Source organism: Ctenopharyngodon idella, chromosome 21, assembly GCF_019924925.1.
Source record: "Ctenopharyngodon idella isolate HZGC_01 chromosome 21, HZGC01, whole genome shotgun sequence".
Lineage (NCBI taxonomy): Eukaryota > Metazoa > Chordata > Actinopteri > Cypriniformes > Xenocyprididae > Ctenopharyngodon > Ctenopharyngodon idella.
In genome coordinates, this window is record NC_067240.1 from 10,151,446 (window position 1) to 10,167,546 (window position 16,101).

General features: G+C 35.5%; 2 protein-coding genes and 1 long non-coding RNA gene across 5 annotated transcripts; all 3 read right to left on the reverse strand.

The window, feature by feature from the left end:
- Window positions 1-1,696: 1,696 nt before the first annotated feature.
- mzt2b (mitotic spindle organizing protein 2B) lies at window positions 1,697-7,421 on the reverse strand. 3 transcript variants are annotated; one of them, XM_051878498.1, is made up of 5 exons: window positions 7,188-7,421; window positions 6,628-6,828; window positions 4,739-4,890; window positions 4,389-4,523; window positions 1,697-2,387 (listed from the first exon to the last, which is right to left on the reverse strand). In XM_051878498.1, the coding sequence occupies exons 2-5, from the start codon at window positions 6,810-6,812 to the stop codon at window positions 2,236-2,238; spliced, it is 624 nt and encodes a 207-aa protein (XP_051734458.1). In that variant the 5' UTR covers window positions 6,813-6,828; window positions 7,188-7,421; the 3' UTR covers window positions 1,697-2,235. The 3 variants fall into 3 exon arrangements, with proteins under 3 accessions (XP_051734458.1, XP_051734459.1, XP_051734460.1); XM_051878499.1 differs by having other exon boundaries at window positions 6,628-6,851; window positions 7,188-7,396; XM_051878500.1 differs by lacking the exon at window positions 4,389-4,523 and having other exon boundaries at window positions 7,188-7,420.
- A 4,604-nt stretch (window positions 7,422-12,025) lies between these two features.
- Window positions 12,026-13,492, reverse strand: LOC127503874 (uncharacterized). Its single transcript, XR_007927239.1, has 3 exons — window positions 13,153-13,492; window positions 12,706-13,077; window positions 12,026-12,162 (listed from the first exon to the last, which is right to left on the reverse strand). It is a non-coding gene; the product is annotated as an uncharacterized LOC127503874 (long non-coding RNA).
- A 169-nt stretch (window positions 13,493-13,661) lies between these two features.
- Window positions 13,662-15,731, reverse strand: LOC127504327 (macrophage mannose receptor 1-like). Its single transcript, XM_051878875.1, has 3 exons — window positions 14,837-15,731; window positions 14,383-14,748; window positions 13,662-14,059 (listed from the first exon to the last, which is right to left on the reverse strand). Exons 1-3 carry the CDS (start codon window positions 15,390-15,392, stop codon window positions 13,662-13,664), a joined length of 1,320 nt encoding a protein of 439 aa, XP_051734835.1. The 5' UTR covers window positions 15,393-15,731.
- Between the last annotated feature and the right edge of the window lie 370 nt (window positions 15,732-16,101).

Genomic DNA, 16,101 nt, shown 5'->3' on the forward strand with positions numbered 1-16,101 from the left:
CGACAAGCCATGCTGCTCTCACACCACAAATCATGTTCTCACGCAGTGAAAAAAACAACGCGTCGACAGACAAGACAGAGCAGGTTACTTTTGATATGAAAAAAAGCTTCAAATTTTGTCATTTTTAAAGAAATTTAAACAATAAATACCGTTTTGTGGCTCTTTAATGTGTCGTGACAGATCTCTGTAGCGGCTCGTGAACCGATAATCTCTGCTTTCTAGTTAATTTATAGCATCAAATAAACATGAATGAACATCAGAAGGAATGTTGTTTGAACCGCAGAAAGACGTCAGTACACACCATTTTTCAAGTTCAAATCCACCGACGTTAATGTACTAACTCCCCAGACTGCTTTGTCGGACAAAATGGCGGTTTCGGCGATATGATTGGTTAGATCGCCTGTCAATCAACTTGAACTGAAATTCCTGTAGTTTTCCCTCTCTTTCTTTCAGAATTTCAGTTTATTGTAGCTTTGTTCACTTTTTTTTTTTTTTAAAGTCTTACTCACCAAGGCTGATTAATTTGATTAAAAATAAAGAATAAAAACAATGTAATCTCTTCAAGTGATGTTAAAGCTGAATTTTCAGCATCGTTACTCCAGTCTTCAGTCACATGATCCTTCAGAATTCATTCTAATGTGTTGATTTGGTGCTTAAGAAATATTTCTTATATTATCAATGTTGTTATATTATCAACTGCTTTGTGCTGCTTAATCTTTTTGTGGAAACCATGAAGATTTTATCCATATTCTTTGATTAATTAAAAAGTTCAAAGGAACAGCATTTATTTGAGTACTTGCTGATTACCTTCTCTTTTTTAATCAGACCCCAAACTTTTAAATGCTAGTGTCATGTAAAGCTGTTTTCTTTAAAAATTATTGGATAGTTGGAACCTGTTTGCCAGTCAAAAAAATAAAAATAAACAAATCCTTAAGGAATCAGACAAGAATCGTCTAAGAATAAGAATCTAGAAAAACTGAAAGTCCCAGCTTATTTTTTATTTTTATTTTTTTTGCAAGATTTCAGTTTATCTAGCAGGGATTCTTAGATGAGTCTTACTGTATATGATACTTTAGGACTGGTTTCAAATGATAATAATGTAAAAAAAAAAAAAAAAAAAAAAATTGACATTCAAGGCCCAGTTTGGACAGACACAGGATATCAACTCTTTGAGTGTTTACAGTCCTTTAAAACATGCCATTCTCCAGTTGTTCACTTAGAAGCTGAACATTTTCATACGCCTGCAGCTCATTACTGAAGAGAAGTTCTTTAACCACTGTGCATGTCTCAAAGGTGAAGAGGTCTTTCCTTGGCCTAAACACCAAGTGTGACCATGCATTCAAGAAAGTGCAGTGTACAAACACGCAAGTGCTTGTATTGACCCTGACCCTTTCATACAGAGTACAGCTTTTATGGAGAATGGCAGTGCATCAAATAAAGTATGAAGTATGCTGATCAAGAGTTCATTCAGGTCAGAATGAATGAAGAGAGCAGTCATAGTTACTAGTCAAAGTAACAGCATAATTAAGTGCTTGTGTGTCATTCACCAAGAAATTAAACATTAAGTAAGATTTTTCATCAAAATCATTTTTCATCAGACTCCCTCTCATTTCGCTTTATAATAGATGTGTGCATACTAATGTATAGTATACTAACAGTGCTACATCACGTAAAGAAGTGTGAAATACAATAAATGTTAGATAGGGTATATTTTTACTCAAATACAAAGATGTACTGTACTTGCAAAAAATTAGATAAAAGAAAATGTTTAAAAACAAAAAAAACAAAACACATTTCACAAGTGAAAATGATGACTAATGTTCATCTAGACATCACAGTCTCTCAAGACATTTTAAGTGTCTTACACAAGAACAACTTAAAACAGATCTGGTTGACAGCAGCCCCAAGCTAAATTTCAGAAGGGAAAGGTTTGAAGATTTTCATTGTTTTTCTCAAATTGTCTTGGTGTGAAAGTGTAATCTAAACTGCTGACAATATGGCATACAAAATTCCATACAAGTGCTTCAGCTACAGTCTCCCTGGGCAAGATGCAAATTTGATGCAAAGCAAGTCTTTTTCAGGCAACACTGAAGACATCCCGAATGAGATCCCTAAAATAACTTAACTTTTTGTTAACAGTGAAGTTTCTGCCAATTGTACAGAAACCTTCTTCAACAGAACATAGGCATGTAATTCAAGCAAGTTTAGTATGTGTTGTTTAATTCGTGAAGAACTTCAGTTAGAGGTGAGCTGAGATGACGAGCTGCTGCTGCCAGAGCTCTTGGCGCTCTTCTGCCCCCTGGTGGCACTGACCTGCCGTGGCACACGTTGGCTAGAACCGTCTCTTGCTGATTTCTCCCCTTGCCCTGAACTTGTTTTACTGCGTACTGCACAAATACACAGAAGAAACACATGTAAACATAACAATTAAAACACATACACGTGACACGCTCTATCATTTTGAGTCGGAAGCCGCAACAAAACATCTGTGGAGGAACAAAATCATTAAACCTGACTTTTGTTCATTGAAAGACTTTTAGCAAAAATATGGGAATTCTATTTGGAAATTCAAAAAAAAAAAAAAAAAAAAATGTCCTTCTGATGCTCTTTAATGTAGCATGACAGAAAAAAGTATTTTAAAATCAGACAAAAAAAAGCTACAAGATTGTGTACTTAATGCCATTAATGAGGGAGAGAACTACAATCCCATGAAGCATTGCAAATGACAATGAAATAAATTATGGAAATATATAAAACTATTGATTTAGAGGCAGGGTAGGTGATTTGCTTCAAAAACATTTTTTGTTAGGCTGGTTGAAAGTCTCTTCACATCCCAATGGCAGTCACTAAGTGGTCTAAATGTATATGTATTTAAATCATCTGTGGAAGGCGTAGGACCATATAATGTTTGTCCAATCATATAAGTCACGCCCCCCCAGTGGTGAACCATTGAAATTTCGAAACACTTATGAAGAAAGGATTGTTTACTGAAATCACGTGACTTTGGCAGTTTGATACACACTCCGAACCACTGATTCGAAACAAAAGATTCATAAAGCTTCGAAGCTTCATGAAGCAGTGTTCTGAAATCGCCCATCACTAGATATTGTTGAATAAAGTCGTTATTTTTATTTATCTCTTTTTTTTTTTTTTTGGCGCACAAAAGTATTCTCGCCGCTTCATAACATTAAGGTTAAACCACTGTAGTCACATGAACTGTTTTAAATGCGTCTTTAGTAGCTTTCTGGGCATTGAAAGTGTTAATTGTCTTGCTAGCAATGCAGGCCTCACTGAGCCATCAGATTTTATCAAAAATATCTTAATTTGTGTTCCGAAGATGAACGAAGGTCTTACGGGTGTGGAACGACATGAGGGTGAGTAATTAATGACATTATTTTCATTTTTGGGTGAACTAACCCTTTAAGTTAGTGTAAAAATCAATTCCCCTATGGAGAAAATGAATGAGATTTTTACTTTTTTATAGCACAAAATAACATGAATGGACATCATCATGAAAAGACAAAAAATAAAAATAAAAAAATAAATCAGTTCACAAATCATTAGGCATGGAAACAATTAGAAAAAAGCATATTTTTTTAAAATATATTATAAAAATCACTATATTTTAACCTGATATTGATGTCTTAATCTAACATTTGTTTGAATAAAACTACAGGCACCATTTAAATGAGTAGAAATATAATTAATTACATCACTAGAGAGTTGACTTTTTTTTTTTTTATTCAGGGCATAAAACTGCGTTTCTGGATCAAAAATGACTCAAAATGATAAAGCAGGTCACATATTAGGGTATAAAGGACATTTATAATGATTTGTAAAATTAGGCAACAACTATTCAAGATGGTTTACAGTTGCATTGTGGGTAGAAATTAGTGATGAAGTGGCAAAACGCACAAACACCATCCGTTTATGAAGTTGACAGTCACATGCATGCTTTTCAATGTCGGTGGCAGAGAGTTTTGCAGGATGCTGGTTTACTAGTGCATTACAGTGTCACATTCGACACACGCCATTAACAGACATTCATTTACCATGAGAAACAGAGGACTCTATAGCAGGATGAGAGTCACAGAGTCCATGAGACACATGAAGGAAGCTGATCTGGGGCATTTCACCCACATATTCGGAGCATCGAGCCCGCAAATCGCAGGCAAGATCGGCGAGGCATGAGAATGAGAACAGACATATGGCACTATGAAGCTGAGGCAGGAATTAGTTATGTCAGCATGAGAAATGTGCTGCAATAGTTCATGGCAGTGAAGAGAAGACCTTGAACTTGCAAACATCGGAATTGGAAAAAGAAAAAAAAAAAAAAAAAAAAAAAAAAGGATGAGGGTACCAAGCTAAAAGACAGAGAGAAGAAAAACCTTGAGAGACAGGAGCGCTCGTGTCACCCGCGCTGTAGACCACTATCTTAGCCCCTCCCCTAGGTGGGCGGGGCACCGTTGCAGAGGGAGGGGCTGCAGTTTTAGAGCTTTTTCCTGAGACCACACACTCTTCTTCTAAAGGAAGTCACACAGATTCAATGAAACAATGCTAGCACAAAACACAGAGAAAGTGATCAAAGGACAAAGTCAGAGTTTAAAACTACCACCAGAACAGCAGAGATGTTGTTTTGTGTTGGACATCACCTATTTTCCAGCTCAAATCAGCTAATGCTGCAGCACATTATGCTTTGCTCCGTTTACTCCATGGCTTTTACATGTGTACCACTCACCTCTAGACTCTGAAGGTGCAGTGGTGGTGTGGGACGCTGTGGATGTGTCACCGTTGGATGTATCAGAGACCTTTTGCCCTGCACACATGGTCTTTAGGGTCTGAAAGACTGCCAGAGGAGCAACGTTCATCTTCAACAGGTCCACTATGATCCTGTAGTAGAGTATGAAGGGTTCATTTAGAATCATGAGACACATTAACAGACAAAAGTGCGAATTCAGAAAAAGAGGTTACATGTCACAGAGATTATACTACATATAAGATTGCTTTTATGAAAGTGGCAACAGCAATGGAATTAAAGATGACAGTGAATATTTGTGTTAATCTACAGTGTCTTATAGTTCAGTAGTACAGTTGCTCCACACTAGTGTTATTTTAGTATCATTGAGACACTATTGTCTCACTATTATTTTTTTTAATATTTTTGAATTAATTTTGGTAACACTTTACAATAAGGTTCATTAGTTAACTACATTAGTTAACATGAACTAATACTGAACTGCACTTATACAGCATTTATTATTCTTTGTTAATGTTAATTTCAACATTTACTAATACATTATTAAAATCTTGTTAACATTAGTTAATGCACTGGGTACTAACATGAACAAACAATGAACAACTTTTTTCATTAACTAACATTAACGAAGATTAGTAAATACAGTGACAAATGTATTGCTCATGGTTAGTTCATGTTAGTTAATACATTAACTAATGTCTAACTAATGAACCTTATTGTAAAGTGTTACCTTAATTTTAATATTTTTCATTTTAGTTAAAGTTTTAATAATTTTGTTGTGTTTCAGGTTTTGTAATGTCTATATAGTTTTTATTCATTTTTATTTCAGTTTTAGATATTGTAAATCAAGTTAAACTAAATAAATGAAAAATTTTGCCTTGCAACTAGCTGATTTTATTTATTTTTTTATTATTATTATTTTTTTTTTTTTTTTACATATTTTATTTTCAGTTAACGTTTATATATTTATGAAAATAAAAAAATGATTTTAATGGTTTCAATTTAGTTAACTATAATAACCCTACTTCACACATGGCTCACCAAATATGACAGAAAGAGTGAATCATTTCTTTCAAACAGACATATACAGTATGGAGGAGACGGTTTTTGTTTAATAATTCGGTGAGCTGTTAACCTGGCTTAATTTCAGTCAGACACAAGCAAAAGAGGCAGTTCTCGGTTCAGTGACTAGAAAACAGCTTGAATCAGTTGGATTTGTGGTTCATTTGAATCATTGAAAACACTGGACTCAAAAGAATGTTTCTTTAAAAAAAATTTATTGTTTATTGTGTTATGTGTTTATTTTATTACATTTTATCTATTTGCATCTTTAGGTTTATCTTTAACAGCCGTTTTCCCTCACGCAACGAGACAGAAATCTCCATTTCAGTAGCACTTACGCCAACTTTACAGTTTTGTTCCTAACTATTTTCTGAAGGTTTTTACACAAGTTTGTTCATATATCAATTGCCTAATTTATATTATATTTTATTCCTAGAAACATGGTGTTTTTTTTTTTTTTTGTTGGCTGTTTACAGTATTTTCTGATTTACGGTGTGATAAAAAGAGATTTTCAAAACCCCTTCAGTACAAAACCTTTAACTCTAATATGTCAACAAAACGAAAAACGTCCAACTTTAGATTTCTGTTCAGGTGGCCGGTTGCATAAACTGCTTAGACTAGTCTGGTTAACATAGTGGTTAAGTTTATGCAAATTAACCCTGGAGTGTATGTAAAATTACTGCATATTTCAACAACATTTTTCAAAACAATTGTCTTATTGTACTGTCATTAGTCAACTGCTATTCACCTGTGGTGTCTTGCCTTAAAGAACCTTATTGGCACTATCCGTTTGATTTTTTGTTACTCACTTGAAAACCTCTTGATCAATGACTATCCCAGCAGCCTGAGTGAGCTCGAACAGCTCAGTCTCCTCTGCATTTAAGACCTTTTTCTTCTTGATGCTGTATTTCTGCACATTCCCGCTGACGGTGACGCTCAGAGAGGGGGAATCCGGGGCTGTGGGCATCGTCCCGGGCTGCGCTGACTGTGACATACGCGCCACCTAAACACTATACAAACACATGAAACCACACTGCCAACAATCACAAAACAAGCACGCATTTCTGTGTCAGATCTTAACGATGCTGTAGGTTCCAAAGAAAACACTAATCTAATTTCCTCTCATGTATTTAAAGCCAGCAGTGCTTTGTCTTGGCTTTGTAAATGACCTTTGAATAATAATAATACATTATTATAAATGCTGCACAGAAATAACCAAGCTTTATAATACAGTGGTTGTGCAAGTATAACAGTCTAGTTGCCACATAAATTACAAACTGAATTCAATAGTGACATGTGCCTGTTCCCTTCCTGATTACAATTTACACAGAAATGTTGTTTAAACTTTGGAACATAATATAACACTTACAACACTGCACTAGCGAAACGCCCGCGTCTTTCCTCTGGATTTGTTTTGTTGCTTGATAGCTTCTTCTTCTTCTTCTTCCTTGGTGTTTTAAGACAGTTGTTATCCAAAGGGTTGCATTACTGCCACCTGTTGTATTGTGTTCAACTTAGCACTTGTTAAATTAAATCCAGTCCTCCTTGGGAAATTAACCAAAGATGTCCTTTCTTGATCGTTGCTTGATAACGCCAATCAGCATACAGTATGTATTGCCCCCGTCAGGTCTGGAGAAGCAGGTCTGGAGAAGGCGTTGGCGGTTGTCTTCCTCCAGGGGGCGCTCTGTTTGCAAGTTTACCCACAAGGCTTAAAGAAAACAAAGGAAAATATATCCTGCAATTTAGGCTACTTTACGTATTTGTGAATTTCTAGCTAATTTCCTGACCAGTGATTTGTGGTTAAGACCATTTAAAGGCTAAACATTTCCATTTAATATTAAATATTATCCAGCCATACACTTGAGTATTTGCAGTTCTGTGTTAGGCTATACACATCTAATACAACAGCGCCGTACGGCAAAGTATGTCCAAAACCACTGATTAATAAATGACAATCAAATGATTTATATCCTCCCAGTTGAAGGTCTCAGGGCTGCCTGCAGCGATTCATAGGCTACTTGGAAAATTCGGTCACCCAGTGCTATGGAGCCATTCTCACTGACATCTGCAGCTGGCCTGCAGTAAAGTTGTGGTTGGAGAGCATGCCTGAACTAGTTCATATGGCAATCAGCAGTCTAATAAAGAGGTTGATTGGCACAGTTTATTTTGAAAATATGATTATTGCCAAGTAAATCAAACAGATTAAGAAATCATCCAACCATCTATTCTGCAAACCGCTTGAAGGGTTGCAGGGAGGCTGCGCCTAGTGCCTCGGGCCAAATTAACAAATCACTCCAGCAAAAATTGCTGTTGCCTCCCTTTTATTTGTAAAATTGCGACCACAAGTTTTCTTCTTAACTTAATAGTTTAGTTGAGATCTGATAACAAAATGTTTGATTATTCAACACAAAATCATGATGAACAACATTCTGTTCTGATATGGATATAAAAATAAATGAAAAGTCTGCCATTAAAATATTTGTTTGGGGAAAAAAATCATAAGACAATCATGTGACGTTCAAAATTTCTACTATGAATAGCACAAAGAACATGCAAAATTCAGAAGCATGACACCAACCATGTGCTTGTGTGCAGGAATGCTGTCCTTGTCTCTCAAGATCCGGTCCCCGTTGCTGGGAATTCTGTGTCTGAATAATTCTTCCTGGAGCTGAAACATGTGATTTGTTATCTGATATTTTTAGCTAAATATATTACAACAAGATCTGTAAATAATAATGGCAATGGCAGACAATCTGGTGATGTTGATGTACGTTGGCAAGCACCCATTTTGGACTGAAAACAGCAGAAAAAATATCTTCACAAACATACCATATATTGGAGTTACAATGAATGTGTTGGACCAGTGCATAGAAAGAGGTAAAAGAGGTGGAGAATATCAACATTCTTTATTGTCTTTTTTATTGTTCTTTGAAGTGTTTATATACAGTTGCAAGAAAAAGTATGTGAACCACTTGTAGAATCTGTGAAAATGTTAATAAAGGTTCAAACGTTCACTGATGGAAAGGAAACACAATGCATTGAGAGCCGGGGGGTGAAAACATTTGGAATTTGAAGATCAAGGTAAATTGTATTTAATTTGTCTTCCGGGAAACATGCAAGTATTTTCTGTTGCTTCCAAAGGGCAGTACTAAATGAAAAAAAAAAAAAAATGATATTAAAGCGAGATAAGAAAAATTTGGACCTCTTCATCCTGTTCAAAAATTTTCACCCCCGACTCTTAATGCATCATGTTTCCTTCTAAAGCATCAGTGAATGTTTGAACCTTTTTTAATAGTTGTGTTTGAGTCCCTCAGTTGTCCTCATTGTGAAAAGATGGATCTCAGAATCATTCAGTCACTGTTGTAAAGGGTTCAAATATACAAAAGATGGTGGAAAACTGAAGAATTTTTGGGACCTGGAGATTTTTTCTGAAGAACAGAGCTCAGTTTAACTGTTCAGAACAAACAAGCGGCTCATGAACAACCATCACAAAACATAAAAACAGTCATGGATCATCCAGGTAACCACACACAGTATTAAGAATCAATGGTTCACAAACTTTTGAACTGGGTCATTTTAATAAATTCAGCTATTTTTTTGTCTTATGGATTATATGTAAACATCTTTTATGTAAAATATCTTACTCAGGACAGTACTAAATAAAAAAAAAATAACATGCATTTTGTATTATCTCTCTTATTTTGTTAAAATTTTGCACATTTTCACAGATTCTGCAAGTGGTTCACATATTTCTTTTTGCAACTGTAGTATGTGGGTGTTAGGCAAGCAGACAGTTCTTGTTTCCAGTTCTTCACCTCTGACAGCAAAACAGAAAACAGGTCTTGCAAATTGCATTGTCTGAAAAGGGACCCTAGCCCTTTAGTAAGATACAGGAAAAATAAAATAGAGAGATAGAAAAATAGTACATTCCCACAAACCATTGCGAACATGCTTGAGCTTCAGCTTTGATCAGAGTTGATCAATGTTTATGTAAGGAATAATTGACGACGGCTGTTGAATTCTTAGAAAATAATGCACACCCCGACTGTCAATTTCATATGGAGAGGACGACCATTTGTAGTGATGTCTGAAACCATAGTGGACCTGCCCCTTTGATTGTAAAAGTGAAAGTGCCCTTTGCGGTCACATCATGGGAAAAATCAAGTACTTTTGTACTTTTACTCAAGTAAAAGTAAAAGAGTACTTAATATTTTTAATGGAGTATTATTTTATTAGGGTATCTGTACTTTTACTCAAGTAGCCTACTTGATTTGAATACTTCGTCCACCACTGTCATTTTGTTGCTCGGGTAATAGTCCGCATCTCTCATACTCACCACCTAGGCCTACTACATGCATGAATCAGTGGGCTAAAGAGGCAATAATGTAAATGATGTAAAAGACAGTCTTTCGCCACCCAATGATACTGAGACAAAATATAAAAGTCAGCGATGACTTATGACATAACGATACAATCTGCGGAAAGAGTCCCCATTGCTAATACGCACAGACTGCCTGAACAAGGCCTACAGAAAATCTAATTTATAAGAGACATTAAATGTAAATAAGTGTAATGTTATTAAAGATTACACAGTTATTTATATTTAGAAAGTTTGCATGTGTAATTCAGTGGGTGGCTGTCACAGTCTGTTCAGTTCAGTTTCTGTTTGTATCAGTTTGTTTTCACATGCATGTCTTCCTTTGTTTGTATTCCCGCCACTCATCATCTGTCTCCTGAGTTACCGTCATCCTTAGTTCATTTGTATCAGCTGTGTTGCTCATTATTTTGTGTGTGTTACATATATAATTTCTTCCTGTTCAGTCACTCATTGTCCGTTCACTGTCACTGTTAGTGTGTGTTGCATCTGATCGTCTGCCTGTTGGAATTATCATTAAATCTGTCATTTTGGATTGATTATCTTCATCTGTGTCTGCCTTCCCGCAACCACCGTGACAGTGGCATCCAGTCATCATCAGAAAAAAAACATGTTATTTTGCGTTCTTACAGTAGTTCTGATTACTAATCTGATCAAATAATGAATAGAGAAAGAAATGTTAAAAATGGTTGTTATTTCCAGTGCAATCACACCATCAGAAATAGAAAGTCAAATTGAGAGCATTGCACTGTGGGATATTTAATACTGCACATTTTGACAAATGCAGTAGGTCTGCAGGTATTTATACAGAATGACAGTATACATGCGGCACTTTTTTTTTTTTTTTTTTTTTGAAGTTTATTAAATTGTATACAACAAATCATTACAAATGCTTAAACAAGTAAAGCACATAATGGCACAGGATTTAAAAAAAAAAAGTCACTAAAAAGAAAATAAACTGGATTGTTTAGAATTAAGATCCGTATTCTATATGTTAAATGACAGATTTGGTAAAATCAGGAGTTGAGAAGTTTTTAGCATTGCAGAACTAATAGGACGTTTACAGAAGTTCAAAACATGAAACCTAAAACAATTTTCTTTGTTGTACAACGCTGTCCTCGTCTCTCATGGAATTTTATTTTCCTTCCTCAAATGCATGGTGAAGTTGCTGGGAAGTCCCCGTCTTATAAATTCTTTTTGGAGCTGAAATGTGATTTGTTTTGTATTTGTGAGATTGTGAGATTTGTAAAAAAAAAAAAAAAAAAAAAAACTGTAATTGAGTGTTTTATATTAACATCCAGGTACTTACTTGTATAATCACAAAGTCTTCAATCTGAGACTTTGACAAACTTTCCACACTTGTGAATTCCACTCTCAACCCCATCGTATAACCTGTGCAAATGTGAAAATAAATAAATAAATAATGGTGGATAATTATAAAACACATTTATGCTATCTGGCAGCATCACAAGGAATTTACAGTACATTCCTTATTTGATTAGTTGTTGAATAAATAATCTTGCTTGTTTCTCCTTGTAATAATATCTTTAAATCATTGTTTCACAATAAAAGGTACTGTATATTTGCTCACCACTATAGCAGAAGAAAGGCAAACTGTCCAAGCATTGCTCATCTGTCCACTGGCCAGAATGTTGTAAAGACACAGCTGTGCAGTGTTGAGTACCATTCTGTCCTGGTGTGTAAAAACCATTATCTGGCTGTGCAGCTTCAAAACTGACCTTTTGTCTCCAATATGTGAAGGAAGAGTTGCTCTGATCTGACCACAGTCTGTTTCTGTGCAGACCAATCCATACAACATTTCCAAGTGAGACACTCAGTACCTCTCTACTTTCTGTCTCATCTCTCATACTGGCCAGGTCTGTGTATTTCTCTCTGCAGTATCTCTGAGCTTCAGTCCAGGTCCTTCCAGTACCTTCCCAGATAAACTTCTGAGAGGCGTTTTCTCTACCTAAGATAAAACATCATTTCATAAGAGTTATGTCCATTCTTAGAGAATCCAATCCCATACCAGGAGCTGGTGTCAATCCAGTCATTGGATTGATGTAATAATAAAGGTCTGTTAACATGACGTGAAAGACTTTCTTGTTTTGTTCTACAACAACTGAAACACAGTCATACTTCAAACATGAATTTTGAAACCACTGTTTGTTAATAAGTTGATGCATTCTGGACTACAACTACCACTGAGTTTACAAGCTTGACAAATTAGATAACCATTATAGTCCTTATGCAGAAATTCACATTACATTTTTTTTTTTTTTTAAGTTTTATGACTATCCCTTTAACTGGGGACTTGATGCATAGAATTTTATGGATGTTATTCGACTAATTACAGTTTCTCTCACATTTTGCCTGACACTTATTTATTGATTGAAAGTGCTATACACTATTCAAGAGTTGATGAAATGTCTCTCCCACATTCTGAGGAAACATGCTGAAGCCTTGAGGGGCTGATTAAAAAAAGATTTAAAATTTAAATGAAATGTCTTACCATCATAGCAAACAAATGCCACAGGACTGTCACATGGCACTTTAAACCAGACATCCCAATACATGAAAACACAAATTTCTTTTCCAACAAAGTTACTCGGTGGATAATACCAGTTCCTGAAATCTCTCTCTCCTTCTTGATAGAAATCATTGTCTTCCAATGACCATCTCCAGCTGTTCACATCATCATACAGTCCAATCCAGGCTGAGCCGCTGTAACTCCCATTAACTGTGTTGATCAGACTGTTCATTTCCTCCATGTTATCAATGGTGGCCAGATCAGTGTAATTCTGTCTGCAGTATCTCTGAGCTTCAGTCCAGGTCTTATTCTCATTCACAAAGTGATACTGACGGGATGATGTCAAAGATGACACTGTGGACAATGTGTCAAATTTAAGCATTAATTATTTTTAGACAATATTGTCCATTAAGACAAACATCTACTCACCACTGTAGCAAATGAATGGAAATGCAGTATCGCAGTTTTCATCTGTCCAGCTCCCAGAGTCACTAAATGACACTGCAGTGCAGTATTCTCTGTTTCCAGCATTATCTGGCTGTCCTGTCCTCCAGTTACTGAATGAAGAGTTGCTCTGATCTGACCAAGATCTGGTTCTGGTCAGTCCAATCCAAAAATAGTAATAAAAGTCACTCTTGAACAAATACTGGAACTCATGGTTTTCATTCTCATTCCTGATACTGATGAGGTCTGTGTGATGCTCTCTGCAGTAACTCTGAGCTTCAGTCCAGGTTTTTAATTGGTTAACATACACATAATTTGTACTGACATTTTCTCTTCCTGTAAGTAAAAAATAAATAAATAAATAAATAATATATATATATATATATATATATATATACATACACACACACACACACATATATATATATATATATATATATTATTATTATTATTAATAAAACATTTTTTTTATCAAAAATAGTTGATAGTTGAAGTTAATAGTTGAAGTCCACCATCTTACCATCGTAGCAAACAAAAGGAGACAAGTTGGAGCATGGAGCTTCACTCCATAAACCATTGTGTGTGTTCATATTCACACACAGACTCTGTCCACCTGTGTTCCTTGGATGTTGGCCAAGCCACCTTTTATGAACTCCTAACACTGCATTATCCAGAGACCATCTCCAGCTGTTGACATCACCATACAGTCCAATCCAGGCTGAACCATTGTAACTCCCATTAACTGTGTTGATCAGTCTGTTCATTTCCTCCATGTTATCAATGGTGGCCAGATCAGTGTAATTCTGTCTGCAGTATCTCTGAGCTTCAAACCAGGTCTTATTCTCAGATACAAAGTGATACTGACAGGTGCATGAAGATTGTGTGCAGGTTCCTTTCCATTTTAGAAAATACCAGAGAAAAATCAGATTATTCTCTTAAAATCAGCACAGAAACCATCAAATGTGTAAAATGTCATTTGGAATCAAGTGATATTAAATCACAAGCTTATTACATGATTTTTCAATTCTGTAAACCTCTTATAGTTTCATACTAGTTGACATTTGACACATTCATAACTTTTCCTGATATTCAGTGAAAGTATCTTGTGGTATCTCACATTATAGGCCCATATACGCTGATACAGTTACAGCTTCTTTAGATTCATAAAAAAGTCAGAGATTAAATGACAGAAAACAAAGATCTAAATTATCTCACTGTTGTAGCAGAAGAAAGGGATGCTGAAAAAGCAGTTCTCATCGGTCCATCGGCCTGCATCTTTGAGTGAAACAGCAGTACAGTGAGGTGAATCCCACTCCCCATAATCATTATCTGGTTGCTGTGGTGAATAAGGAATGCCTGGTTTCCAGTTTTCATAACTGGCAATTTGTTGGTCAGACCAAACCCTGTTTCTGTACAGTCCGATCCAGCCTCCTCCACCTGTTCTATCAAGGATCCTCTGGTTCTCAGTCTGATTTCTCACATTGGCGAGATCTGTGTAATTCTCTCTGCAGTATCTACGAGCCTCTGACCAGGTTTTCCAGTCATAGATTCTGATGTAACTCTGTGTGACATTTTCTTTACCTGAGATATGAATAATACAACAAATATATATGCACAGAATTACTTACAGAAAAATCATCAACAAATCTGACTAATGAAATGTCCTTACCATCATAGCAAATGAATGGCAGCGTGTTGTCACATGACATATCATACCATTTGCCATCATAATCCATGTAAACACACAGTTCATTCCCACCACTGTTGTCCGGTTGATTATTGAAGTTCCTGTAATCTCTCTCTCCTTCCTGATAAAAATCATTGAAGAAATCACTGTCCTCTAGAGTCCATTTCCAACTGTTCAGATCATCATAGAGTCCAATCCAGGCCAAATCAATGGAATCATCTTTAACTGTGTCCAATAACTGAACTGTCTGTTGTTCATTTTCAATAGTGGCCAGATCAGAGTATTTATCTCTACAGTATCTCTGAGCTTCTGCCCAAGTCTTGGATTCATTCACAAAGACATAATGACGAGGGACACTCAAGCCGAAGCTGATAAATCCTGAAAAAGACACAAGTTCAGTTAGGAAGTATAAATTAATAATTGTATTTTCTAAACAGTAAAAAATAAATAAAACCAGAAGCCAAATAAAGGCAACTTCTGTGATGATAAAATATTTATTGGAAATGTTTGGCTTACCCGATAACAGAAGCAGAAACATATCTACTGAATGAAAAAAAAAACATTATGCACTTTAAAATGTATTACATTTATTGTTATCAGATCTGCAAACTCAAAAGAGGTAAAAAAAAAAAAAAAAAAAAAAAGGTGACATGTTTAAGAGGTAAATTGTTGTAGGGGGTCTGGAGGCATCCTCCCCCAGATTTCGATTCAGAAGCTTGCGATTTGATTTCGCCTGATTTTGATAACCTGTTGACGCCTTTCTGCAGTTGAAACACTGATTACATGATCGATTACATGTGACGATACGGATTTTGGTAAGTTGTAGGCCTACTGAATGAACATACCTTCGGATGTTCATTCATGTTTATTTTGTGTTGTAACTAGTAAATGGTACTTAAAGTTCTAACCAGTCTATGAGAAAGTAACCCATTAAAAATCTTCAGATCTACACACAATTCACATAAATTACATATTTTGATTCAAAATGAAACGTAACCGAAAAGTGACTAGTTTGCAGGTATGTGTTATTATTATTTAATATTTATTTATTTGCATTTTTATGATTACTGTAAAGTTTTAAATTCCAAGATGAAAAACCATTTTCAACAGTTGTTCAGTTTACCTTTGGATGTGTAGTCTTGTCTGTTCTCTTGCTTGCTGTTTTAGTGGTAGTTTGTCACCTTTATATTTATAGTGATATACAAAATATGGGTGGGATCATGTAAATAACCACCCATAACATCATA